General features: G+C 34.1%; 2 protein-coding genes across 3 annotated transcripts in view; one reads left to right on the forward strand and one right to left on the reverse strand.

Moving 5' to 3' along the window:
* Positions 1 to 11,759, reverse strand: LOC132543214 (glia maturation factor beta-like). Of its 2 annotated transcripts, none has more exons than XM_060206693.1 (6): positions 11,739 to 11,759; positions 3,249 to 3,345; positions 2,090 to 2,139; positions 1,445 to 1,577; positions 655 to 728; positions 1 to 431 (listed from the first exon to the last, which is right to left on the reverse strand). In XM_060206693.1, exons 1-6 carry the CDS (start codon positions 11,751 to 11,753, stop codon positions 360 to 362), a joined length of 441 nt encoding a protein of 146 aa, XP_060062676.1. In that variant the 5' UTR covers positions 11,754 to 11,759; the 3' UTR covers positions 1 to 359. The 2 variants fall into 2 exon arrangements, with proteins under 2 accessions (XP_060062676.1, XP_060062677.1); XM_060206694.1 differs by lacking the exon at positions 11,739 to 11,759 and adding an exon at positions 9,918 to 9,944.
* The window catches only part of LOC132543213 (probable methyltransferase TARBP1), a 22,016-nt gene continuing 6,606 nt past the window's right edge, over positions 10,202 to 25,611 (forward strand). The window contains exons 1-20 of the mRNA XM_060206692.1: positions 10,202 to 10,247; positions 10,623 to 11,687; positions 11,926 to 11,992; positions 12,586 to 12,731; positions 13,058 to 13,110; positions 13,432 to 13,532; positions 13,964 to 14,099; positions 14,677 to 14,773; positions 15,151 to 15,352; positions 16,584 to 16,832; positions 17,092 to 17,192; positions 18,406 to 18,552; positions 19,353 to 19,537; positions 20,666 to 20,861; positions 21,438 to 21,620; positions 21,819 to 21,991; positions 22,824 to 22,895; positions 23,311 to 23,542; positions 24,221 to 24,370; positions 25,270 to 25,353. Of these exons, the coding sequence (XP_060062675.1) occupies positions 10,632 to 11,687; positions 11,926 to 11,992; positions 12,586 to 12,731; positions 13,058 to 13,110; positions 13,432 to 13,532; positions 13,964 to 14,099; positions 14,677 to 14,773; positions 15,151 to 15,352; positions 16,584 to 16,832; positions 17,092 to 17,192; positions 18,406 to 18,552; positions 19,353 to 19,537; positions 20,666 to 20,861; positions 21,438 to 21,620; positions 21,819 to 21,991; positions 22,824 to 22,895; positions 23,311 to 23,542; positions 24,221 to 24,370; positions 25,270 to 25,353 (3,630 nt within the window). The 5' untranslated portion in view covers positions 10,202 to 10,247; positions 10,623 to 10,631. The remainder of the gene's footprint in view (positions 10,248 to 10,622; positions 11,688 to 11,925; positions 11,993 to 12,585; positions 12,732 to 13,057; positions 13,111 to 13,431; positions 13,533 to 13,963; positions 14,100 to 14,676; positions 14,774 to 15,150; positions 15,353 to 16,583; positions 16,833 to 17,091; positions 17,193 to 18,405; positions 18,553 to 19,352; positions 19,538 to 20,665; positions 20,862 to 21,437; positions 21,621 to 21,818; positions 21,992 to 22,823; positions 22,896 to 23,310; positions 23,543 to 24,220; positions 24,371 to 25,269; positions 25,354 to 25,611) is intronic.

The following is a 25,611-nucleotide window of genomic DNA, read 5'->3' on the forward strand; positions in this document are numbered from 1 at the left end:
AAAAAAAAAAAAATGCTCATCACTAATTTTGTCTGTTCAAACTATCAAAACTTGACAGCAGTTTCAAGTCAAATCTTAAAATTTGAAACCTAAGACAATGGCCTGGAATTTAAGAATAAATATTTTGGTTAAGTGTCTTTGGTGGGATTATATTTAATCTAAAGCAATTATATAAATAAAAGTCAATCATAGTTCCACAAGTATAAATTTTTTGTCAACTTTAATCCGTGGCAATACCATTGTACCAGTTCAATCATTTAGACCATATAAAGGCAGGCTGGCTTCTTTTTACCATATACACACACAAAGGTGTGACAGAAATATTTGATGTGAATCTTCTAGGGGAGGTAACCCCTGCACTACCGGTAAAACTCCACTTTGGCATCTAACACCTCTGATGTCAATCCCTCAGTTTCTTCAATCTTTAGGAACTGAAACAACCCCATTGAAAATGTGTTAGCCCATTCATTATCAATTCTTATTATAAGCGACCAAATATAGGCTTCACAGATTTTTGAGTGTTGGAATTTAATATTGTATATTTCATAATATCTTATATTAGGTGAGCTACTGTTTTAAAGAACTTGTTGGCAGATGATTGACAACAGACCCAGTGAGCTACTGTAATAAAATCAGTCTTTAATATAAACCAACCTTAGTCATTCCTAGTTCTTGTTGTAGTTTGGTCGTAGTACCTGCATACCTCACCTGTAGTGCTGTGTTACCTCCTACAACCAAAATACTCAATGTTATCACAAATGAAGTAGATTCATGTTTTAAAACAACTTTTACACAAATGCATTAAATGCATCATGCATAATTTACATAAAATTACATAATTTGGACTTTTTGGGCTTTTTACTATAAAGCAGATTTTGTCTATACTTCATTTCATGAACTTACCTCTTCAGACATATCCATGAATACATGATTTTGGGACCAATGATCTAGAAATGACTTTAGATTCACAAATAATGGGATAGACATCTATTGGTAACTGAATCAGCATGGATATCATCAACAGTTATTTTCATACAAATAATTACGAGGGATTTGAATTCATAATTGTCTCTCCTTCTATATTAATGTGCAAAAAATAAAAAACCCACACGAAATAAAAACGATTTACAGCATTTCAAAAGTTGTCAAGAGTGACCTTGACCTTTAAACTAGACTGATGACCAACAAAATGTAACATAGTGAATAAACCTCTACCCATTATATATATATATATTTTTCATAACTTCATGATACATTACACAGATCTTCTATGGCTCATTCCCTGAACACCAACTCAGTCAATTTGAAAGGAAGGTGTTTATATTGGGAATTCTTTGAAGTTATAGTCTGTTTCAATTAAGAATGTCAACTTATTTTGTAAATAGGATACTTACAAGACCATGCTATATAGTCTTCTAGCATGTATTAGGAGCTTTATAATTACCTCTAGGAGCAAAGTAAACAAAGAAGAATGGAAATGAGATGCGGTTGTCACTATGATGGTATCTATAACTGATGATGATGTAGCGTGGGAGGTGATCAGGAAGACTTTCTTGTATATCCTCAATAGTGCAGTCCTAGAACAGATTCAAACACAGGTAACATATTAGTTATAACAATTATGTGATCATTTATAAATAACAGAATTAATCATCAATTTAGGAGCTTGTCATGACTTCATTGCTTTGTCACAACAATTACTGTTATTACAGGAAATGCAATTGTAAGCCCAGAGGGAGTGGAGCAGGGGGTATTCCAGCAGTGCAATACATAATGTTTGGCTAAAAGTGATGAAGTCACAGATAATGAAACAAGATTCTTTGATAATTCTTCTAATATAGTAGATACAGATTAAATTGATGCTGGATAAACACTCTTCAAAAAGTTAAATAGGTTCCAAATTTCTATCATCATGATAATAAATGTAGCAAGTTCAGAACACCAGGCTTCTCACAAATAAATCTGATCAATAGATGGTAGGATTTTACATTTTTGTCACTGCTTATGTAACAAGAAATCCCAGAAGTATCTCAGTACCCAGTTATCATGTGTATAGTTATTGATATCTTTTTAAAGTTTAAAGTTTTACCTCCAATTCTGTCTCTATTTCTACTTGATCAGCATCCTTGTTTATCTTCACTACAATTATTAACAAAAAAACATCATTAGACATAGATTAAATTAATTTTACATACATGTGTCACATATAATATACAGTTTTACACATATAATATATATGTCACATTTACGCTATACATATATAATATATATGTCACATTTACACTATACATATAATATACTGTTTTACACATATAATGTATATGTCACATTTACACTATACATATCATATACTGTTTTACACATATAATGTATATGTCACATTTACACTATACATATCATATACTGTTTTACACATATAATGTATATGTCACATCTACAATATCAGGCCTCTTGATCTGCCAGATTTGGGGCCGATATTCGGCCCAATTCCCAATGCAAAATAGTATCCTTTTTGTCCAATTTAGACTCCAAGTTTTCCCAATTATAAGGAAAACACCATTATTTTTCCCAATTCTAAGGGCCCCGGGCCCCAGTCCCAAAATGGGGTGTTAGAGCCCTGAATATATATATAATATACTGTTCAACACATATAATGTATATGTCACATCTACAATATACATATAATATACTTTTCTACACATAAAATAAAACAAAAAGACAAAACCCTGCCAAATAGGAGAAAAAGGTGTTTACAGATTTCACTTAATTCCACCCAATTGTGTCCCAAACATCAGGCTCCTATGTAGCTGACCAACCATTTACAGGTACATAAAATTAATTCCACCCATTGTGTCCCATCCATCAGGCTCCTATGTAGCTGACCAACCATTTACAGGTACATAAAATTAATTCCACCCATTGTGTCCCACCCATCAGGCTCCTATGTAGCTGACCAACCATTTACAGGTACATAAAATTAATTCCCCTACAACTAAAGATGCTTCTGTCAAAACCCACACAGTGAATAGAAGACAGATGCAGTACCATGGCATACTGGGTAAGCTTAATGGTCCTTCTGACCATGTGAGCTAAAAGTTAAATCTTGTGCAATTAGTCTTCTTAAAAAATACATTTCTGTAATAATAAAGCAATACTATTATAGCATTCCTATTTTCCTAAAAATCTATTTCACAGTTAAAAAATACTAAAGAATTTGATCACAAAAACATTCCACGTTTATAACTTACATATAATAGCAGCGATGGTTTTTTCTTGCCTGAATCGAAGTAATTTGATTTGCTTTTTGACTTCTTCTGGTATAGTGGAAAAGTTAATGGAAGCAGCCTGTAAAACAAAAACCGTGCACGTAAATAAATTTTAAATGTATTTTAATTTTACATATTGAAGTTAAGATAAAAATACATATAGAATGATATTGGTTTCACTGCTTTCTTCACATGGGATATTACAAATACAATTCTACCTTACAAAGAGAAAGAAGCTAGCTACAACAGCCAGAATCCTACTGTTCATGCATTCACCTTGTCTGGAATCTGATACCTTACATGAAATATTACATACAGTGCCGCCCTTCTGTGGACAAGTTTTGTAAGATTCAATAACCTCAGCGCCGCCCTTCTGTGGACAAGTTTTGTAAGATTCAATAACCTCAGCGCCGCCCTTCTGTGGACAAGTTTTGTAAGATTCAATAACCTCAGCGCCGCCCTTCTGTGGACAAGTTTTGTAAGATTCAATAACCTCAGCGCCGCCCTTCTGTGGACAAGTTTTGTAAGATTCAATAACCTCAGCGCCGCCCTTCTGTGGACAAGTTTTGCAAGATTCAATAACCTCAGCGCCGCCCTTCTGTGGACAAGTTTTGTAAGATTCAATAACCTCAGCGCCGCCCTTCTGTGGACAAGTTTTGTAAGATTCAATAACATCAGCGCCGCCCTTCTGTGGACAAGTTTTGTAAGATTCAATAACCTCAGCGCTGCACTTCTGTGGACAAGTTTTGTAAGATTCAATAACCTCAGCGCCGCCCTTCTGTGGACAAGTTTTGTAAGATTCAATAACCTCAGCGCTGCACTTCTGTGGACAAGTTTTGTAAGATTCAATAACCTCAGCACTGCACTTCTGTGGACAAGTTTTGTAAAATTCAATAACCTCAGCGCCGCCCTTCTGTGGACAAGTTTTGTAAGATTCAATAACCTCAGTGCCGCCCTTCTGTGGACAAGTTTTGTAAGATTCAATAACCTCAGCGCTGCCCTTCTGTGGACAAGTTTTGTAAGATTCAATAACCTCAGTGCCGCCCTTCTGTGGACAAGTTTTGTAAGATTCAATAACCTCAGCGCCGCCCTTCTGTGGACAAGTTTTGTAAGATTCAATAACATCAGCGCCGCCCTTCTGTGGACAAGTTTTGTAAGATTCAATAACCTCAGCGCCGCCCTTCTGTGGACAAGTTTTGTAAGATTCAATAACCTCAGCGCCGCCCTTCTGTGGACAAGTTTTGTAAGATTCAATAACCTCAGCGCCGCCCTTCTGTGGACAAGTTTTGTAAGATTCAATAACCTCAGCGCCGCCCTTCTGTGGACAAGTTTTGTAAGATTCAATAACCTCAGCGCCGCCCTTCTGTGGACAAGTTTTGTAAGATTCAATAACCTCAGCGCCGCCCTTCTGTGGACAAGTTTTGTAAGATTCAATAACCTCAGCGCCGCCCTTCTGTGGACAAGTTTTGTAAGATTCAATAACCTCAGCGCCGCCCTTCTGTGGACAAGTTTTGTAAGATTCAATAACCTCAGCGCCGCCCTTCTGTGGACAAGTTTTGTAAGATTCAATAACATCAGCGCCGCCCTTCTGTGGACAAGTTTTGTAAGATTCAATAACCTACCCGGGTATGTTCTTTGTTTGATACATCAGACTCAGCTATACAAGATTTTTCTTCAATAATTATTTCCACTTGTACCTCCCCTAGTTACAATACTCTGATGACAGCTACAAACACTCAATATATATAGGTTAATTATATAGGCAACCCTCCCCTCTCCACAACCCAAGCCTCCCCATCACTACTGAAAGTTTATCCCATGAAAAGACTGATCTGTAATATTCCTCACCTGTTAGAACTCTAACTAAGAAGATGAAGAACAAGCTATCTGGTCAATTATTCTAAGGAAAACACCTTACAAGTAACCAGAAGACGAGGAGGGATTCGGACAGAAGAATAAAAAAATTACCGATGTCTTCTATCAGAGAAATAATTGCAGCTATTTATTTTTTAGCAAAACATTTTATTGACTAAGACACATATGTAGAATCACAAAACGTCAGGAGGGCTCTCATTCTCTGAAACGTCATTCACACCCTAGGTATTTACAGAGGGCACACACACACATACTCATTCTTTAATCTAGCAAATGTAACATTGATTACTTTAGAAATAAAAAAATAATGACAATGGCACATAACATTGCAGCATCAATTCACACAACAGGATTTCCTACACTCTTGCACATGAATTATTTTTCCCTAATTCCACCAAGAAACTTTCAGACTGGGAAAGAATTAATTGACCTGTACATATCAGAAAAAAGATTGGCCATATGAGAGAAACAAATCAGTATTTTATTGTTTAATGATTACAAAATGGCGATATAAAAGATCTGTAAAATCATGCAATATATTGTATGGCAAAACACAGCAGATGGTGTGAGAACAATCCAACAAGACTTATTAAGAGGTTGTCCCTAGTGTGAAGAAGTCATTTCTTTTCTTTGAAATGCTGGAGTAAACTGAGCAATGAACAGTGTTCCTATGGCACTCATGACTGATATAAATGCTAGTATACAATGTGTATGATATGGACTATTTGCCTGAAAAACCGTTTAATATTTCTAATTACATTCCCTATATTTGGTTGTCTTATGCTGATTTCACTACAATGAATTATACAATATTGAGAGTGTAAGCTGTATATTTTGATGGTAAACTGTCACCATGGTTTCCATATTGATGGTGAACCATCACCATGGTTTCCATATGGCAACATTACTTACATCATAGTGATTGTATAATGAAAAAAATTACCGTAATTACATCTTATATCACATGTCTTTATAATTAATGTTACTGTAAAGAGATGTCTCATCAGTATTTATTTACAGTCAGATTTCAGGGACAAATTATATAATGTCACAAATTGTATCTGTCTCTCATCAGTATTTATTTACAGTCAGATTTCAGGGACAAATTATATAATGTCACAATTTGTATCTGTCTCTCATCAGTATTTATTTACAGTCAGATTTCAGGGACAAATTATATAATGTCACAGATTGTATCTGTCTCTCATCAGTATTTATTTACAGTCAGATTTCAGGGACAAATTATATAATGTCACAGATTGTATCTGTCTCTCATCAGTATTTATTTACAGTCAGATTTCAGGGACAAATTATATAATGTCACAGATTGTATCTGTCTCTCATCAGTATTTATTTACAGTCAGATTTCAGGGACAAATTATATAATGTCACAGATTGTATCTGTCTCTCATCAGTATTTATTTACAGTCAGATTTCAGGGACAAATTATATAATGTCACAGATTGTATCTGTCTCTCATCAGTATTTATTTACAGTCAGATTTCAGGGACAAATTATATAATGTCACAGATTGTATCTGTCTCTCATCAGTATTATTTACAGTCAGATTTCAGGGACAAATCATATGTCACAGATTGTGGATAAAATTCTTTGAAGGATCATCATTTATATAACAGGGAGTAGAGTAATGTAATGCATGCCAGCAGGTATTGTAATTATAGTATGATTACACCGCAAAGGGAAAATCTTCCCAAATATGGTACAAAATATCTAAAAGGCAATACATATGAATAACACTGAACTTCATCCAGAAGGTCTGATCATAAAGTTTTCCAGACTACAGACAGGAAATCACTGTTCATGGTATATATACATGTACATGTATAATAAAGAATTCATTACAGATCAAGATGTACTACAAATTAACATATCAAAGGTGTTCAGTAAAACAAGAGAAATACTGATATCAATCTATAGCAAATAACTCACAAAACCTGTTGCAACCATATCTGCACTATATCCCTGTAATGTTGAAAGACATTGAAATGATATGAAACAATTTATGGTTCATAGCAATAAAAATTGATATACACAAATAACCTGGATGAGGCAGCTTAAATCTATATTATTAACTTCTTATAGATAATATATATCACATAGTTATTTCAATAACTTCTCTCTGATTGTTTTGCAATTTGTGCTCACAGAAGAAAATTTTCATATTTATCTCCGTTACCTTCAATGTTGACAAAACCTCCAAGTAGATAAACAGTAAATATTGACATATTAACATACTACTGACATGGCAATTGGATTTCATACAGAACTCTCCTGTAAATTCATCTAAAATTTCTATACCATTGTATATATCTAATGTCTATCTAGAAACCATCTTTCACCTGCTCTCTATTTCCAGTGAACAAGACTGTTGGTGCATTATTAAACTCTAAATCAAAATTAAAATAAAAATTTATGTGAAAGAATGAAATCATATAATCACAGTATAAACCATTTTAAGGGTTTGAGAACCCTTTGAGAAATTAACCGGAACCTGAGAAATCACCTTGTGAATCAAACAAAAAACAAATGAAGTTTTACAGTGTATTTTTTTTTTATCTCAAATAACTGATTTGTACTACAAGTTCCTTCCATGTTTTATAATGTAATTGTCAACAGAGAGAATATAGATGATCTGACATCAATGACTGATGGGTGTCCAAGAGATATTTATACAATTATAGGTGGCAAAGACTAGCTGTAGTAATAGGTCTTGATACATAAATTATATTATAAAAAGATTTATCTTTACAAATCATAGATAAATATTTGATATCAATTTTACATGGAGGACACTATAAAGATATTGATAAATTTGCCTATTATACATATATATATACATATATGACCAATGAAGTCATAACCACGTACAGAAAAGTGAATTGTCAAATTTTCAAGGCAACCTGTCCCTTAATTTTGTTTTATGTTCTATGTATGTCATGTCATTTATGTTATATTTGTGTTTTGATAAAGGGGCAGGTTGCCTCGAAAACTTTACAATTCAGTTTTCCGTAATGTTGTTATTACTTCATTGATCATATATTGTTTCCAGTAATATGCATCCAATGAACATTTGTTTGTTAGGATCCAGTACCAATATTGGACCATACCATGGATTGGACCATACCACGGATATTACTTACTAGGTTCTATATATAGAAGGTCCAGTACCAATATTGGACCATACTGTCGATATTACTTACTAGATTCTATAAATAGATGGCCCAGTACCAATATTGGACCATACCGTCGATATTACTTACTAGATTCATATATGGAAGATCCAGTACCAATATTGGACCATACTGTCGATATTACTTACTAGATTCTATATATAGAAGGTCCAGTACCAATATTGGACCATACCGTCGATATTACTTACTAGATTCTATATATAGGAAAATCCAGTACTAATATTGGACCATACCGTCGATATTACTTACTAGATTCTATATATAGGAAAATCCAGTACTAATATTGGACCATACTGTTGATATATATATCTATGACATACTTACATGAAATTATTTGTAATGTGTAAAGAACAATTACACAATATATTGTGATGCAAAGCAATGCTTTTGTGTAAGTAAAGATAACAGCCTTCAACATTTCTCTTTGATAATTAGAGTACAAACTAAGAAAATAGGAAATTGACCTGTACATCATTATAGACAAACTTAAAAAGACAAGAGAGATTTAAGTACAAATACATGTTGTTACAACTCACTTTAACTGTCTCATCAGACACCACATCATCAGAGGATGTGGATGTCCTTGTAAGATCTGTTTTCTCCTGAAATTTCAGAATCGCTTTAAAAGGTTGTGATAAAACAAGTGTGAAATGGTCAAAACAATATTTCATACATGAAACTTTGGTTCAACAACTCCGACACTTTATTTAGTGGATAAGTCTTAGGCACTCCACAAGAACTAAAAACTATGTACATTTTTATATGTTAATCATTTTGTGGACATATAAGTTTGTGGATTAAAAACACCTTCAAGAATAAAACCTCCACAACAGTGAATGATTTTTACAGTCACCTAGCAAGAGTTTCCGATGTGGCTGGTGCGGAGAGAAGCTTACCTAAGTGTCAGAAGCATTTCACCAGAAAGCTGCTAGTATAGGTATGTATGTTATGAACAGTACAAATTTTCTAAATATGGAACATGCTGGGAACAAGACTCGCACATGTATACAGTGTTCACTTTATACATATGTAAGTTACATGTACCTGGAATCTTTTTAAGGTGGCCATTTAAAAGGAGCAGGGCAGCAGGACAGATTTTTTATATGAATCTGTAGTTTGTGCAATATGAGAAACATTGTTAAAACTACACACATGTATACAATACACAAATGCATTGTAATACTTATAGGTACAGTGTATATTGCATTTACTGATTGCAATGTATTATTTTGGGGTTTGGGGTGGGGGTGAGGTGAGAGAGTGGGAGATTTATTTCAAAACATTAACAGACATTTCAGTGTATTAGCTTTGAAATAAACAGTTTAATATAGTAAATGTCAACGGAGGAGTGACATTCAAAGTAACTGATGAAGATTGCACGATAGTGATGATAAAATGTGCCCCTCCCCCCTGACAACAGGTAACAGTCCACCACTGAAAGCTCTCTTCTGTCTCTATTGAGAACCTGTCATTTTGCAAAATATTCTGTCATAAAATATCGAAACGCATTTACATGGTTTCAATTGGCCTTATTTATCCATCACATACAATATAACGAACTTACCATGATTATTTACCCGAAGTTGACAAGTGACCGGAAATAGGAAATGAAATTGTGATTGATATATATTACAAACTAAAACCAAATAGTACGAAGAGCGCTCTGTGAATCATGTGTTTTACTCCATATTTTGATAACATGATTTTGATATTCTCTATTTTTTGCTTGATGTTTATTTTATTATAAATTGTTTTATCTGTTAAATAATATTGAAACGATATTGACTAGTTTCGTTTCGGTTAAAAGTAAGATTTATCAAACCCACGTGGAGATTGTTGTCGTGTGCTGTGTCTGAGAAATGTGAATACTGTGACAAGGAGGAAAAAGGCAAAGGTTTGACTTCGTCAATTTTCTTTACAACAAACGATTATGTCAGATTTATATAGAATAATCAGTGATAATTATTTGATCGCATGATCAGCCAAAAAGTGTTGATGAATTACTGAGGTTGGTGTCTTGTCATATTATTTGTGTGTTTTAAAAATACGATCTCTACGACTCAAATTGAGGTTGCCTCTCCTTATGAAAATGATAATGAATACATGTAGGCCCTAACTGGTTAATCCTTGTTTGTGCTCCTTAGCATTAGGAATGCTAACAGTGATCTGTGAATTTGTCCTGTATGACATGTATTACCGCGATCAATAAATGCATGATAAATATGAGAAAATAATTGTTTTATATATTTTATTTTATTCACTGTTTCAGCGTGTCAGAATGACTGACAACGACTATCAGCTCCTGAGGAGTCCACACATAGACAGGGAGAAGTTAGCAGATGATGTCATTAGTAAGCTTACACCACTTATCTCGGAGGATAGGTCGACAAATCTGGATCTCCTACATTTGTTAGGAGTTCTGGAAAACATTGTCAGAAACTTTTCTGTGATTGACGAAGGAGTGATGAAAATTTGTAACAATATATCTGATCATGTTTGCCTCTCTTTGCTGCATAAGTTACATCCATCTTTTGACAGCCGTTCACACATTCTTGTGTTGCTATCCAGAGTGGGGTCTCTACAGGCCCTTTGTGCACAGAATGGTCCAATCAGTCTGTCTGTGTCTCTTCTTAGTTTGTGCTCGGATTCCTTGAATTATCACATTGTTGGGAGGACTGCTGGTACAAACAGAATGTCTGAATCACAAACCGAATATGTTGATGTAATTTGTGCTCTCGAAGTTGTTAAAAATTTGGTAAGAATTTGTGTTGACAAAGATTTTCAGCAAAAATTAATACAATCTAATATACAATTAGGTAAGAATCTTGAAAAAGTGTTTGAACATTTGTTGAACATTTTAAGACTTTTTGACAAGCAAGTTATTCTACACATGACAAGCCAAAGCCTTCTTCTATTGTTGAAATATGATGATGACAAGTGGACAGGACGATTGGCAGCTTGCTGGAATACAATCTTATCTATCTGGGAAGAAGACATCAGAAGCTGCAAACCTAGCATGCTGCTCTGTTCCTTAGCTAATCACTTCCTGCCTGTAGAGAATAACTTAATGACAGAGGTGGATATAAGGACGTTTGAGTCGTACTGGAGTATCATGCAGGCTGGGATCTGTAGTGAAAACACCCTTGTCAGAAAACAGTGTATATATCTATTGAAAAGGACGATTGATTTATGTCAGCAAGGAAAGATGGATGTAAAGCTACAAGATGCAGGTGAGCATGTGCCAAAGTTTTGCTGGATCAAACAAGAAGAGGCTATTTTAAGGAAGACATGGGAAGATGTTATCATGCTTGTAGAAACCTTTGAGGAGAAACAGGTAAGTGCTGAGTGTGTACTTCTGTGTACATCAAAATAAAAAAAACTTTACCTGGTGTACATGCATGCTGCAATGACTGGAAAAAGAAAATGGAACTGATTTCAAACCATTGATGTGATGTAAATATTTTTGAATTACTTAATTATTAAAATCTTAAATAATAAACTATCACTCCCTCAAATGCCAAAGTGATTGAAAATGAAAAATAGAGGGATTAAGATACATTGTTACTTTGTAGGTCCATGTCATCAACCCCTTACTGCCGAGAATGCAGAACCTGATAAAGACCTCATCAACTGATCAAGGTAAACTTTTACATGTTCCTTTGAATCATATCTATTCCTTGTCATTCAGCTGTTATGTTGTAACTCTTATTACAAATTTATTTATTACAAGTTAGAAGTTGATTTCTAGATATGTATGATGAAGATTTATAAGTATATTTAATCTGTAGGGTTCTGACGGTCTCTCTGTGATTTTATTTGTTATTTTGGTAATGATTAAGAAATAGAATCATAGAGAGATGGTCATATCCCTTCAAACTATATTGATAATGGCTTTCTCTTGCAGTAAAAATCTTCATAAAAATTTAATTCATTTTAATGAATATTATCAACATGTTTTTTTTAGGAAATTCATGATAAAAAGTTAATTTTATAAATGTTCACAGCAAAATCTGAAATCAAACATCATCCTAGTTAAAAAATTTACATGTAACGTCTTGGAATCAGGATTTGAAATTTTGTTTACTTAAAACTGTCATGACCCGAATTTGTCTCATGACATGGATTAAGAAGAAAGTAATTATAAACCAATTCACAAGTTTTGTCTCTGTACATCAACATTAACTTATTAACAGCATTAGTCACTGAAGCAAAATGTCTGTTTGGTCTTGTAGCTATACCTCTCCACACCTCATGGTTAACAGCTTTAATCAGAAGAGCTCTGAAGCACGAGAGTGTCACCATCATTAGATGGGCGACAGAAACTGTGTTGTTTTTAGACCTAGAGTTATGTCCCCTCCTTCACCAAGGGGAGGAAAAGGTATGTTATAATATGCTGGTAAACATTGAAGCATTGAACTTAAAGAAAAATGATGTCATGCTTTTCATTTTTCATTCACAGATGCTAAATATTTTCAATTTCAGCTACCTATCAGTATTTCTGTTTCTTTTTGGAGAGATTTACAAAATGATTGACATGTAAATGTAGCTTTGATTTTTACAAATGTCATTCAATACATGTTATTTTCTATTGTAGTACATCAGTGGGGATTTTCTTGTTACCATTCAATACATGTTATTTTCTATTGTAGTACATCAGTGGGGATTTTCTTGTTACCATTCAATACATAATATTTTCTATTGTAGTACATCAGTGGGGATTTTCTTGTTACCATTCAGGACAGTAAAAACTTCAGCAAGTAAGTTTGAATACTGATTTTTTAAGCAATGTACTTTGTCCACCATATATTCTGTTTTTGAAATTTCTTGTATTGAAAAAGGCTAATTTAGGTAGAAAATTAAGTGTCTGTGTAAGTGGCAGAGATTTGATAATAATTTTTTAATTTTTTTTAATAAAACATGTCAATCAAAACTTGGAACTCCAGATTTTGTTCAAACTTCAGTAATAACAGAGGAATCAGTATCTTAAATGAGAATCTGGATTTTATTGGAGTAAAAGATAAAATAACCATGTATTTGTGAATGAAATGCTTCACAAGATTTTTGTTATAATTCTTCAGACCTCAAAATGCCCTCCAAGGAACTGCCTCTAATGCTGGTCTAGGATTGTCAGATTTCTTTGCCAATTGTTGGAAAGAACTGAAAACAGAGGAGAAGAGAGGTAATAATAATTATTAATAAACACTGGCATAACTTTCATTGACTGTCTTTAATCACTAGCTCTCCACCTCTAGGCCAAGTGTTTGATGCCTACATGGGTCTGTTGCCATATACTGGGTGGCAGGTCAGTGTTTTTTTTCCGAGAACTCCAGCTTTCCTCCGCCACTCAAACCTCGCACATCCTTAAATGTTCCTGCCTGTTAATAGAACACAAAGCAACAAACTAAACTGAAAAAAAAAACGGAACTCCTCTGTCCAATAACAGATGCTCAAAGAATTCACAAAAATAGAAATCAGGCTTTCATAATCTAAATATGATACATAATTTTACTAATGTCAAGTATTTAACTGAATTAGCAAACTTCAAAGTAGTTCATGTTTCTTAAATTTCATGACAGAATAATTTATTGTGTTTTCCTTTGCTGTTTACAGTGTCATTCTTCCGTGATGTCATGCACACAATGAGTGTAAACTGCTGGGGCCCACTGCCCTTTGTATTCCTGTGTAAGGGGCTGTCCCGAGTTCCTCCTTCACCTCTTCTGGACAACAACATCATTCTTAATCTAAGGTACAGGCTCTCAACTAGTCAATTTTGACAGTTTTGAATGGAATCTTTTCCTTTTATAATAGGATAAAGGTGAATTGATCAAAAGGAAATTGTCCATGAATAACTGCAAATTTTAGGTTGTTGATACATAGTGTCGATAGGAAATCAAATCTAAAATCAGTTATCCCTCCCAAAAAAACTGAAATTGTCACTGAAGAAGTAAAGTATGGAACATTGTCACCCCCAGTATATTTGCTGGCATTATTTAAGTCAGTAGCCAGGGTTGTTTTGAAGCAGTATTACTTGAAGTGATTGCTTCACTGAACAACATACAGGAGGCTGTCACATGCCAGCCAGAGTAACTGGGATAAAGTGTCTTGGACTTCTCTGTTTCTTAGCTTCCTGAGTCATGAGTTTAGAACCAAACACATTCACCAGTGGCTGATTGAGCCATTGTGTTACCTACTGAGCAATTGCATATGCACTGCCCATAGTCAGTAGCAAAGGAACGTCACTAAGCATCACAAAATTCATTTACAATTGTAGAGATAACATGTTATAAAATCAGGGATGTTAGTTTCTACACTTTTGTTGACAGAAAAACTCTGAGTACTACCATTTCTTCAATAAGCAGTTATATACGTGGAGCTGCCCAGTGTTATTTTGCGGAGGCTTTGGTCAACCTTGTGGACACGGTGAGTAAATCATTTCAGCGGTGAAAGTGTGTTTTGGGAATTAATTAATGTGGTCATCACAGTGATATCTGCTTTAGTCACATTGGTAACTTTCTTCTGATCATTCATTCAATATTATATACTGTATAGTGTTCTTTGTGTGCTTGATTCCAATCAGCAAAGAAATCTGAGTCGTAAGAGTATCATTATAAAACTGTGATCATTTTAATGTTTTGTTGTAAACCTTTATGTTAAATGCATGGATACCCTACTTTGCAACAATAGAGACTTTTTCCGTTTAAGCCAGTATATGTCATTTGGACACAATCCAACATGGGGGCATTCATGAAAGATTATTCTAAGTTTACTGTAATTTATAAATTTGTTTGCTTTTTAAGAAAAGTGTCTTGCCAAAGGAGTTGGCCGCTGTGTTAGCTGTGTTTTCAAAGAAGGAGAGTTTACAAAGGGGAACTACTCTATGGAAAAAAGTTGTCCATCAGATTGAGAGATTTTGTGGAGCAGATACAGATGTTTGGTCACCTCCTGAAATCCAAAACTTCATTCATAAAGAGACTACAGCCTTTGTCCATGTGTCGGAAGGTACATCTACTACTAGGCGAAAAAATTTAATGTTTTAAAAATCTGTTTTTCACTGTTTTTAAAGGGACTAATTAGTCAAGTTTTATAAATATTGTGTCATGTCAAAAAACCCTTTATGGAATTGTAGTTATGTACTCCTTATGGACTATGCGTGCCCTTATATAGACAAAATAATTTGCTTTTTTAAGTTTTAAAATTAATTTTAAGGAATTCTTAAACATTGTCTGGAGAATATCTACAAAAATGGCTTCCAGCCCAACAAGGGAGCGAGTAAATTCAAGTTGCAGAGTGTCACACCAAACAAAGACACAGTAAATTGATGTGAAAAAATCCTAGAATCACTGCTGGAATAAGAGAGATGGAACGTATTGTATGTAATTGTAGGTAAATCATAACCCTGAATGAGAAACATTTATCATGGATTTGTTTATAAACAACTTATTCCCATCAGAGGGCACATCTTTTCATGCTATATGAAGATTTTGCTATATTTGGCATGAGCTTTCCCACAATTAAATTTTTCATTTGGATATGTATATTTCGATTTTACTTGGATTTAAAAAAATATTGGTTGACTGAAAAAAAAATCCCTTTTAAAAAGGTCATTGGAATACAAATGATGATGTGAAAGAGTTTGTAGAATGAGTATTATATGCCATCGAGCTTGGCATGAGCTTTCCCACAATTAAATTTTTCATTTGGATATGTATATTTCGATTTTACTTGGATTTAAAAAAATATTGGTTGACTGAAAAAAAAATCCCTTTTAAAAAGGTCATTGGAATACAAATGATGATGTGAAAGAGTTTGTAGAATGAGTATTATATGCCATCGAGAATTTAGTTCCATTGAAAAATGGCAATCTTATATTAAGTTGTAGCTACAGTATGTGTTTGAAAGTTTGGTATCTACTGTTTGGTACTTACAGAAAAACTGAGTAAGTTCTTCTGAAATTTGTCCCTAAATCTTTGTTAGTACAGAAGTAATTGGTATTGTTGATAAGTAGGCTACAGAAGTATGAATTAAAGCTCAGCATTATTGGCAACTTGTAGTAAAAAAGAGTTTAGTGTCATTGTGGAGATATTTTTGATTCTTTTTTGAAATATTGATTGTCTTTAGAAGATGGGATATGTTTGCATGTGAAAAAAAAGAAAGAAAAGAAAAAAGAAGTAAAAAAAGACAAAAAGATCAACGTTTTGATGATAATTAATTTGTTGCTCTTTCTATCCAGGTACCAAGTTCATTTGGAGTGAAATGGAGACCATACAAATTGTACGTTTTACATTTTTGGCTGTGGATGCAAAAGTGTTGCCATTGGTAGCTGATATCAATAAATCACAGCCATCTTTATCAGGAATTCTGGGAGGGTTGACAGAAATAGTTAACACTGTCAACAGCCGACCCTACATGTCAGCACACAAAGCTGAGAGGGCTGTAGAACTTTTGCTTTGTTTTGTGTCTGAACTTGGAACACTCACAGGTAAACCTTTAAACATTTCTTACTAATTTAACCTCCCCAAAATAACAACTAGAAGTCTTAAGAATTTATTTATTTCCATAATAAACAAACACTCCTAACCAATATTTCCCCCCAAAAATCTGGAAGTTTTAAAGAATTATTTATTTTCTTTATGTGTTTATATCAGCTGTTAGTTCAAATCGAAGGAATTTAAAGAATATATAGTTAAAAATGATAAGTTATGAAGAAATCTATTAATTATGTATATCCATTATAACAGACAAGGATGAATTGTGTGGCATTGTACAGAAAGCACTAGCAAGTTGTCATGGAGAACTACTATTATTTATACAACAGAGGATGACAGGGGGCTGGAGGGAGGTAAGGATGACTGCATCAGCAGATTATTAACTCTGTTTTCTGAAATATTTTGATACAGAAGACGATTACTTTTCTGGAAAACATGGTCTTATTCTCTTATTCTTATTTTGTCCTAGTTGTATTGAACTTAAGTTTGGATTATGATTATGTAGACATGTTGGTATTTTGTTGTTTCTGTCCTAGTTTTATTGAATCTGAGTTTGGATTATGGTTATGTTGATGTGTTGGTATTTTGTTGTTTCTGTCCTAGTTTTATTGAATCTGAGTTTGGATTATGATTATGTTGATGTGTTGGTATTTTGTTGTTTCTGTCCTAGTTTTATTGAATCTGAGTTTGGATTATGATTATGTTGATGTGTTGGTATTTTGTTGTTTCTGTCCTAGTTTTATTGAATCTGAGTTTGGATTATGATTATGTTGATGTGTTGGTATTTTGTTTTTCTGTCCTAGTTTTATTGAATCTGAGTTTGGATTATGATTATGTTGATGTGTTGGTATTTTGTTGTTTCTGTCCTAGTTTTATTGAATCTGAGTTTGGATTATGATTATGTTGATGTGTTGGTATTTTGTTGTTTCTGTCCTAGTTTTATTGAATCTGAGTTTGGATTATGATTATGTTGATGTGTTGGTATTTTGTTGTTTCTGTCCTAGTTTTATTGAATCTGAGTTTGGATTATGATTATGTAGACATGTTGGTATTTTGTTGTTTCAGTCCTAGTTTTATTGAATCTGAGTTTGGATTATGATTATGTAGACATGTTGGTATTTTGTTGTTTCTGTCCTAGTTTTATTGAATCTGAGTTTGGATTATGATTATGTTGACATGTTGGTATTTTGTTGTTTCTGTCCTAGTTTTATTGAATCTGAGTTTGGATTATGATTATGTTGACATGTTGGTATTTTGTTGTTTCTGTCCTAGTTTTATTGAATCTGAGTTCGGATTATGATTATGTTGACATGTTGTGATTTTATTGATGTTTTCTCACATCTTTTATCCTAAATTTATAAGAATTCTGCTCTTTTATGCTTCACTAACTGCATATATTAGTTTTCTATATTAGAATATTATGGAAAACCTGGGTGTAGACAGGTCTTGATGGCATGGCTACTCAGTCTCCGATTCACAAGGACTATGGCACTGTAGACTCTGAACTCCAAAGCCAAATCCAGCATTAGCATATCACTACAATACTGATACATTATTTCATTTCAGACTAACGACCTTCCAAGCATAGAACTCAGTGAAACAGCTGTTGTTGAGGTGACAAGATGTTTCCATGAAAACAGTTCCGTGAGCTGTATCCATCACCTTGTTACAAACTGTATACTGACTATGAATGAAGTGTCTGCCCTGTCCAAGGTAAGTTGTCTTCTCAGAGCTTGAGAATGAAATCAGCTGTATATCTCTTACATGTGACTAGTTGTTAATTAAAGTCGTAACTGCAGATTATATATATCTGCTCAAATTTAATTAGAATATTTGATATATACAAAAAAAATCTTTAAAAATGTTTGGTATGATTAGTAATTCGTCAAGAGGCTATCTTTTAAAACTTTAAGGAGTTGATGAGGATCACCTATTCAGCATGTTTGCTTTGAATTGATCTTTGCTCAAATATTTCTAATCTCTCTCCAGTTCTATCGTAGTCTTCACTGAGAACTGTGTCGACCATATTTGATTAGTCAGTTAGAGGTAGTGGACTATGGGCTGCTTGCAGTACTTAGACACAGAAAGAAAGAATATCATTGTGTTAGTTTTTTGGGTTTTTTAACTGCCAATTAAGATATTTATTTTTAGTATGTTTCGTCTAATGAGATGTGACAGTCTCTGTACTTATAAGTAACGAATCCGACAAACATAATTATATGTCAGAATTTTCCCTATGAAATCATACATCTAATTTCTGCTGTTAAATTTAATGGTGTGCAAGGTACTCAATTCTGCTCTGATCTGGAAAATAAATCTTTGCCAATTCACATGTGGACAATTTCCTATCTATATCAAATAACATCCAAATTGGTTTACAATTTTGATAAATTGATAAAATTATTTTAGACATTACTGAAACTTAAAGGATCTTAAGGATTTAAAATTTTCACCTACATAAATATTCTGATGAAATGGAACACCATGATTCTCAAATTTCTGCATACCCATAGGTGAGTATGGAAGGGCAGATTCAGTTGGTAGGGGCAGGAGCAGTCCTTGGTGCAGTAGCCAGTGTTTACACTGTCCCTTGGCAAGACCTAACACCACACCAGCAGGCCCTGATAGAAGACATACTCTGTTATACACAGAAAGCTGACATTACAGTCTCTCTCACTCGACCATTGATGGTAGAGAGGTGGGTAAACAATCTGTAGACTGAGAGAACTGTACTGTAGAAGAATAATCTTAGAGTCGTCAGGATAATAGTGAGCAGTCTGGCTTAATTACTCAACTGATACAATTAACAGGATTTTTTAAACATCATGTGGAGTCATAAAGAGAACTCATATTAATTTCATATTTAATGCACTTGCAAAAATTCAGTACAGGTTATTTCATGTCCCTGGACAGCAGAGTTTAAAGCCAGGAGTTGTTAGAGGTATTTCATTGTTAAGCCAAGTCTGGAGTTGTTAGAGGTATTTCATTGTTAAGCTAAGTCTGGAGTTGTTAGAGGTATTTCATTGTTAAGCTAAGTCTGGAGTTGTTAGAGGTATTTCATTGTTAAGCTAAGTCTGGAGTTGTTAGAGGTATTTCATTGTTAAGCTAAGTCTGGAGTTGTTAGAGGTATTTCATTGTTAAGCTAAGTCTGGAGTTGTTAGAGGTATTTCATTGTTAAGCTAAGTCTGGAGTTGTTAGAGGTATTTCATTGTTAAGCTAAGTCTGGAGTTGTTAGAGGTATTTCATTGTTAAGCTAAGTCTGGAGTTGTTAGAGGTATTTCATTGTTAAGCTAAGTCTGGAGTTGTTAGAGGTATTTCATTGTTAAGCTAAGTCTGGAGTTGTTAGAGGTATTTCATTGTTAAGCTAAGTCTGGAGTTGTTAGAGGTATTTCATTGTTAAGCTATTCCTTTGTTGCTTTGAAGGCCAATTATTCCAGGGTCATAGTCATAATTTCTGAAAATCTAGAGTGCTATAGAATAATTCCAATTGGACTGTGAACAGTTGTTTCAAAGTGCCATAAGTTACATGAAACACCTTAAAAGGATTATTTAAATTATCAGATGTCATGGAGGATCATGATACAGTGTTGACTAAAATAAGGAATCTCAAGCCCTAGGGCAACAGAACTTGAAGTCTGAGCCTGTAAGAGGAACTACATTTACCAGTCAAGCTGATTTATCATTTCTTTGAAAACCAAAAAAAGCAAAACCAAAAACCATTTTATTTCCATTACTTCTTGACAGTCAATGCTACCTGTTATATGATAATATGTATATAATTTTGTTTGTCTGATATTTTCAAATGATCTGTTGGTATTTACTGAAGTCGTGAAGAATGGGGTCGGTTCTCATCCAAGTTCTTGTCATCCCAATGGAGGGTTCAACTGCTGTACTTGGAACTTGGGCGAACTCTTCACCGCCCTGCTTCCACCTTGTTGGACCTGTGTCTGGAGTGTCTATCCCTAACCAAGGCAGAAACTGTCCTTGTGGTGCTACAATGTATCAAACTACTCCTGCCTCAGGTGAGTCTGTGTCAATTTATGTCTACCTCTGATGAGTCAAGTAAGCTCTACCTCTGACGAGTCATTATCAAGTTAGCTCTACCTCTGATGAGTCAATATCAAGTAAGGTTTACCTCTGATGAGTCAGTATCATGTAAGGTCTATCTCTAATGAGTCAGTGTCAAGTTAGCTCTACCTCTGGGGAGTCATTATAAAGTAAGCTCCACCTCTGATGAGTCAATATCAAGTAAGGTTTACATCTGATGTGTCAATATCAAGTAAGCTCCCTCTGTGGGGAGTCGATATCAAGTAAGGTCTACCTCTGTTGAGTCAATAACAAGTTAGCTCCATCTGTGGGGAGTCAATATTAAGTAAGCTTTACCTCTGGGTAGTCAATATCAAGTTAGCTCCACTTCTAAGGAGTCAATATTGTGTTGTCAACTCATAAGTTTTAATGTTTTAAGATTTAGCTTGAAGTTAGATAACACAATATGTCTCCATATTTTGCCACCAATGGCTTCAATTCTCATTTCTAATTAGTAATGATTAGTACTTAATTAAATGTTGATTTCTGATCGTTATCTGCTTTAACTACAGGTAATAAGTGAGGGATCAATAGCCAAGGTGATAGAAACCCTAGAGTTGGCCTGGGCAATGACCCAGGAGGACACAAGAGGTACTGCTTATCTCACAATCATGACTGAATTCATCAACATGGCCTTCCAACCAGCTCTGGTTTCACTCCCAGAGGACTCGCTCATCATCCAGAAGCTTGTACAGGTAAAAATAGATCTAGTTACAGATGTTTCTTAAATCAGGATAGAATTGTGTGTAAAAAAGAAAAATAGAAAATATGATATGCCAGATATGGGATTCTTATCTGGGACTACAGAATACCATAAGGACACCTTGAGTGACTAGATCCTTATAACCAAATATTGAGAAATGGATGTTTACCAATGTCCTTTCACATTGCAGTATGCTGATGTATTGTTGGAGCTTGGGGAAGGAAAGATTGGATTGTTCCAACTACTAGCATCTCACCTCTGTAATCTTTGGACAGATGCCAAATTGCTTCCTCACATGGCCAAGTTCTACTCCATAATGGTCTCCTGCTGTCTCTATGGCACAATACACAAACGACAAGAAAAGTAGGTCACATGTTGGAAAACAGAAGTGGGTCACATATTTAGATCTCCTGAAATACATTCCTCCATAAAGGTAATTTTAATCTGATATTGAGAGACGTATAACATTAATTTATGTTGCAAAGGGAGGTAATTTCAAATATATTCAGATACAAAATGGTTACCTATAATTACCTAACTCCAATACACAAACCTGTTTCAAGAGTTACTATAAGTTTGTAATATTCAGTGAGATATAGGTTTACTATAGTTTTGGTTATTTATGATAATGCAAAATCAAATATCAGGCAAACATATTTAACAGTTAATTAAAACATCAACTTTCCAAACCACACAACCACGAAGTTAAATGGTCATACAGTGATACTTGACATTGTTGAATTAAAATTGAAAGGAAACTATTAGAAATAAGTTATTGATGTTAATTGAATACAAGAAGTAGATTATTTTTTAATATATCGGACAAGAAATCCATGGGATAACACATGGCAAGTTTTACTTCATTAGGGATTTGGGCTTATTGCAGGTAGTGATCAATCATATGTTTTCATTTCTATTAGAACTGCAGCAGATGTGACTAGATTTATTACCAGACATGATTATATTGATGGATAAATAAAATATTAATTCATTCAGATGATGCATGTACCAATTTAAACCCCATAACTCAATATAATATTTATTCGATATTATTATATTTTGTATTTTTTAAAATTTTATTTCATATCATTAATATTTAATATAATAATATGGCCTGAACTTTCCATGTGAGAGACAGAAACTCCCGAGTGTCGCCCAAATTTCCAACATCTTAATCATGTGAGATATTTTACAGACAGACGATGGAGTTAAACGCATACATCCAGGATCTAGGCAGCAGTTGTTCTGTGAACCAAGTCATGAAAAGGTATTGCAATGTTATAATAAAATATCAAAATTAATTGTTTTTGAGCTTGTTTAAGATTAGAGATAAATTAAATTAACTTGTATCTGGGGATCAATAAGTTTGTTAAATTGTTCACAAAGTATGCTGTTTTTTCAATGCATTTGTTTCTTATATAACTGTAGAAAGTAATTACAGAAATGAACATTGGTGTGCTGAGATGTTTCATTGAATTAAATCACAGTGTGAAAATATGTAAATAAATCTACACTCAGTCATTTCTGTTGCCAATTCAAAAATGTTACCAGTAGCATTAACATATGGTTTGAATGTAAGTCTCTTTCTTCAGTACCACATGAGTGATACCTGTGACCTTTAAACCTGTGACCGTCAAACTCGTGACCTTCAAACTTGTGACCTTCAAACTATCTTTCCACAGCATTCCGACGGATATATCTGTAAGAGGATGGGTAATTTCCTTGTTACTACACTTCCAAACAGATAGCCCCGCCCACACTGCAGTGGTGCAGGGATTGATGGATACAATGATTGACAGGTACAAGGAAATGACTTCAGCTCACAAAGGCACTACATTCCCAAATTCCATGGCTCATCGTCAGAAAAACCGTGCTTTCCAATTCTTTGTAATGTTGGAACCCTTCATTGTGCAGGTAAAATAAGCAATATATTGGGAAGCGGTTAAATATATATTTTAGTTGTTTTATTTGTGTACTTCCTTAGGGATAGAATTAGTGTCTGTCATTTCTTCTTTTTCATCTATTCTTCATTACTGTCATAAAGGGCATCAGACCATTGTTGGATCAGATCCATGAAATCTACCTCATACATCCTGTCAATTTTTCTGTATAGCATGTCCTTTTATCATAGCCAGCAAGAGTGATGAGAAGTTGATGAAGTTTGTTGATGAAGTGTTGTAAAATAGATGAAAGTTTTTAACAAAACTACCAGATTTGTTGTATCAACCTGGTAGGACATTCTGGTGGTCAGATTGAATGGTTTTGATGTTGAAAATAACAGGGATGAAAAACCCATTCAAAAGGTTTTTGCATTTAGTGACAGCTTTCTGATTTGTCAAAATTTGAATGTAGTTTTGATCGATTTTGTATGAAGACACATAATGATTCATTAAACTCTATCAACCTTCTGATAGAATCATTTAACTATTTACACACATCATCAGAATTCAGACACCACAGTGTTTTTACAAAACATTATTAACATGTTCTTGTTAAAATGATAACTTGTTAATAGTCTTGGTTTCTTGAATATCATATTTTTGGATATAAGTATTCTGAAAAGTGAGTTTGAAGGATAATTATATATTACAGGAAAATGTGGATAGGATGTGGAAGATGTGTAGAGATGTAATGGGACAGCCGAACCAGCCTTCCATCCGTAATCTGGTACAGTGGCTGATGCTCCGTCTAATCCTTAGGTTTGACTACCTTCTGGATAAACTCATCTGTATGTTTGTAGATGTAAGTATTTCATTAATGATTTAAGTTTTATGGTTCTTACAATAAATTGTATCTATTTACAAAGTTTGGGTGCAGAGGGTGGAAGTGGGGGGGGGGGGGGGGGGGGGGGGAACAGTGGCAGTGGAATAGTTCCTCTGACTAGGACCTCTGACTGTCTTTATCACTTGCCCTCCACGTCTGAGTTCAGTCGATGGTTTTTCTTCAGGAACTTGACATTTCCTCCAACACCTAAACCTGCAAATCCTAAAGTGACCCAGGTGTTAATAGAACCTAAAGCAACAATAAACCAAACCAGCCTTTACATTAGTGACAGTCAGTAAAGCTGAAGAATGTTATATGTAGTGTAGCAAACACCCGTATCACTAAGACAAATTACAGTTGATATTAATGTCATTCGTATTATTGTCATGTTATTTCAGTTGAATGAGTAATATGTAATGTAGCATACACCCTTAACTCTAACATGAATCACAGTTGATATTAATGTTATTCATATTATTGTCGTGTTATTTCAGTTAGATGAGTAATATGTAATGTAGCATACACCCTTGACTCTAACACGAATCACAGTTGATATTAATGTTATTCCTGTTATTGTCATGTTATTTCAGTTGGATGAGTAATATGTAATGTAGCATACACCCTTAACTCTAACACGAATCACAGTTGATATTAATGTTATTCCTGTTATTGTCATGTTATTTCAGTTGGATGAGTAATATGTAATGTAGCATACACCCTTAACTCTAACACGAATCACAGTTGATATTAATGTTATTCCTGTTATTGTCATGTTATTTCAGTTGGATGAGTAATATGTAATGTAGCATACACCCTTAACTCCAACACGAATCACAGTTGATATTAATGTTATTCCTTTCATTGTTGTGTTATTTCAGTTGGATGAGAAAAACACAGTAGTAATATGCAGTCTACTTTGTACACTAGCCTTATTGGGACCACACCTCACAGAGAGCAAACAGGTATGCCAGATCATAGTATGGTATGGTCTCTGTCCACAATAGTTTTAGACAAAATTTTTAAAACTTTTATATCACAGAATGATAGTATGTGCCCTATACACAAAAACCAATAAAAGGCAACTCAAGGGATCAAAATAGAAAAGAATTTCAAAAATAACCCTCAAAGAGATGAACACTTTGCATGATGAGTAGTCAGCTGTTATGATATATGCTCTGAATCATACACCCTAAGACTTTCGTTAATATCACTTACCCAAA

This window comes from Ylistrum balloti, unplaced genomic scaffold (assembly GCF_031769215.1).
Source record: "Ylistrum balloti isolate Yb309-2 unplaced genomic scaffold, AGI_CSIRO_Ybal_v1 Utg369744, whole genome shotgun sequence".
In the NCBI taxonomy this organism is placed as follows: domain Eukaryota; kingdom Metazoa; phylum Mollusca; class Bivalvia; order Pectinida; family Pectinidae; genus Ylistrum; species Ylistrum balloti.

What these genes read in the sequence shown, in the direction of transcription:
- LOC132543214 (XM_060206693.1), bottom strand. An exon ending in TGTTTACTTTGCTCCTAGAG is followed by an intron (nt 729 to 1,444) that starts GTAATTATAAAG and finishes TTTTGGTTGTAG; the next exon opens with GAGGTAACACAGCACTACAG. An exon ending in AAGAACTAGGAATGACTAAG is followed by an intron (nt 432 to 654) that starts GTTGGTTTATAT and finishes GGGTTGTTTCAG; the next exon opens with TTCCTAAAGATTGAAGAAAC.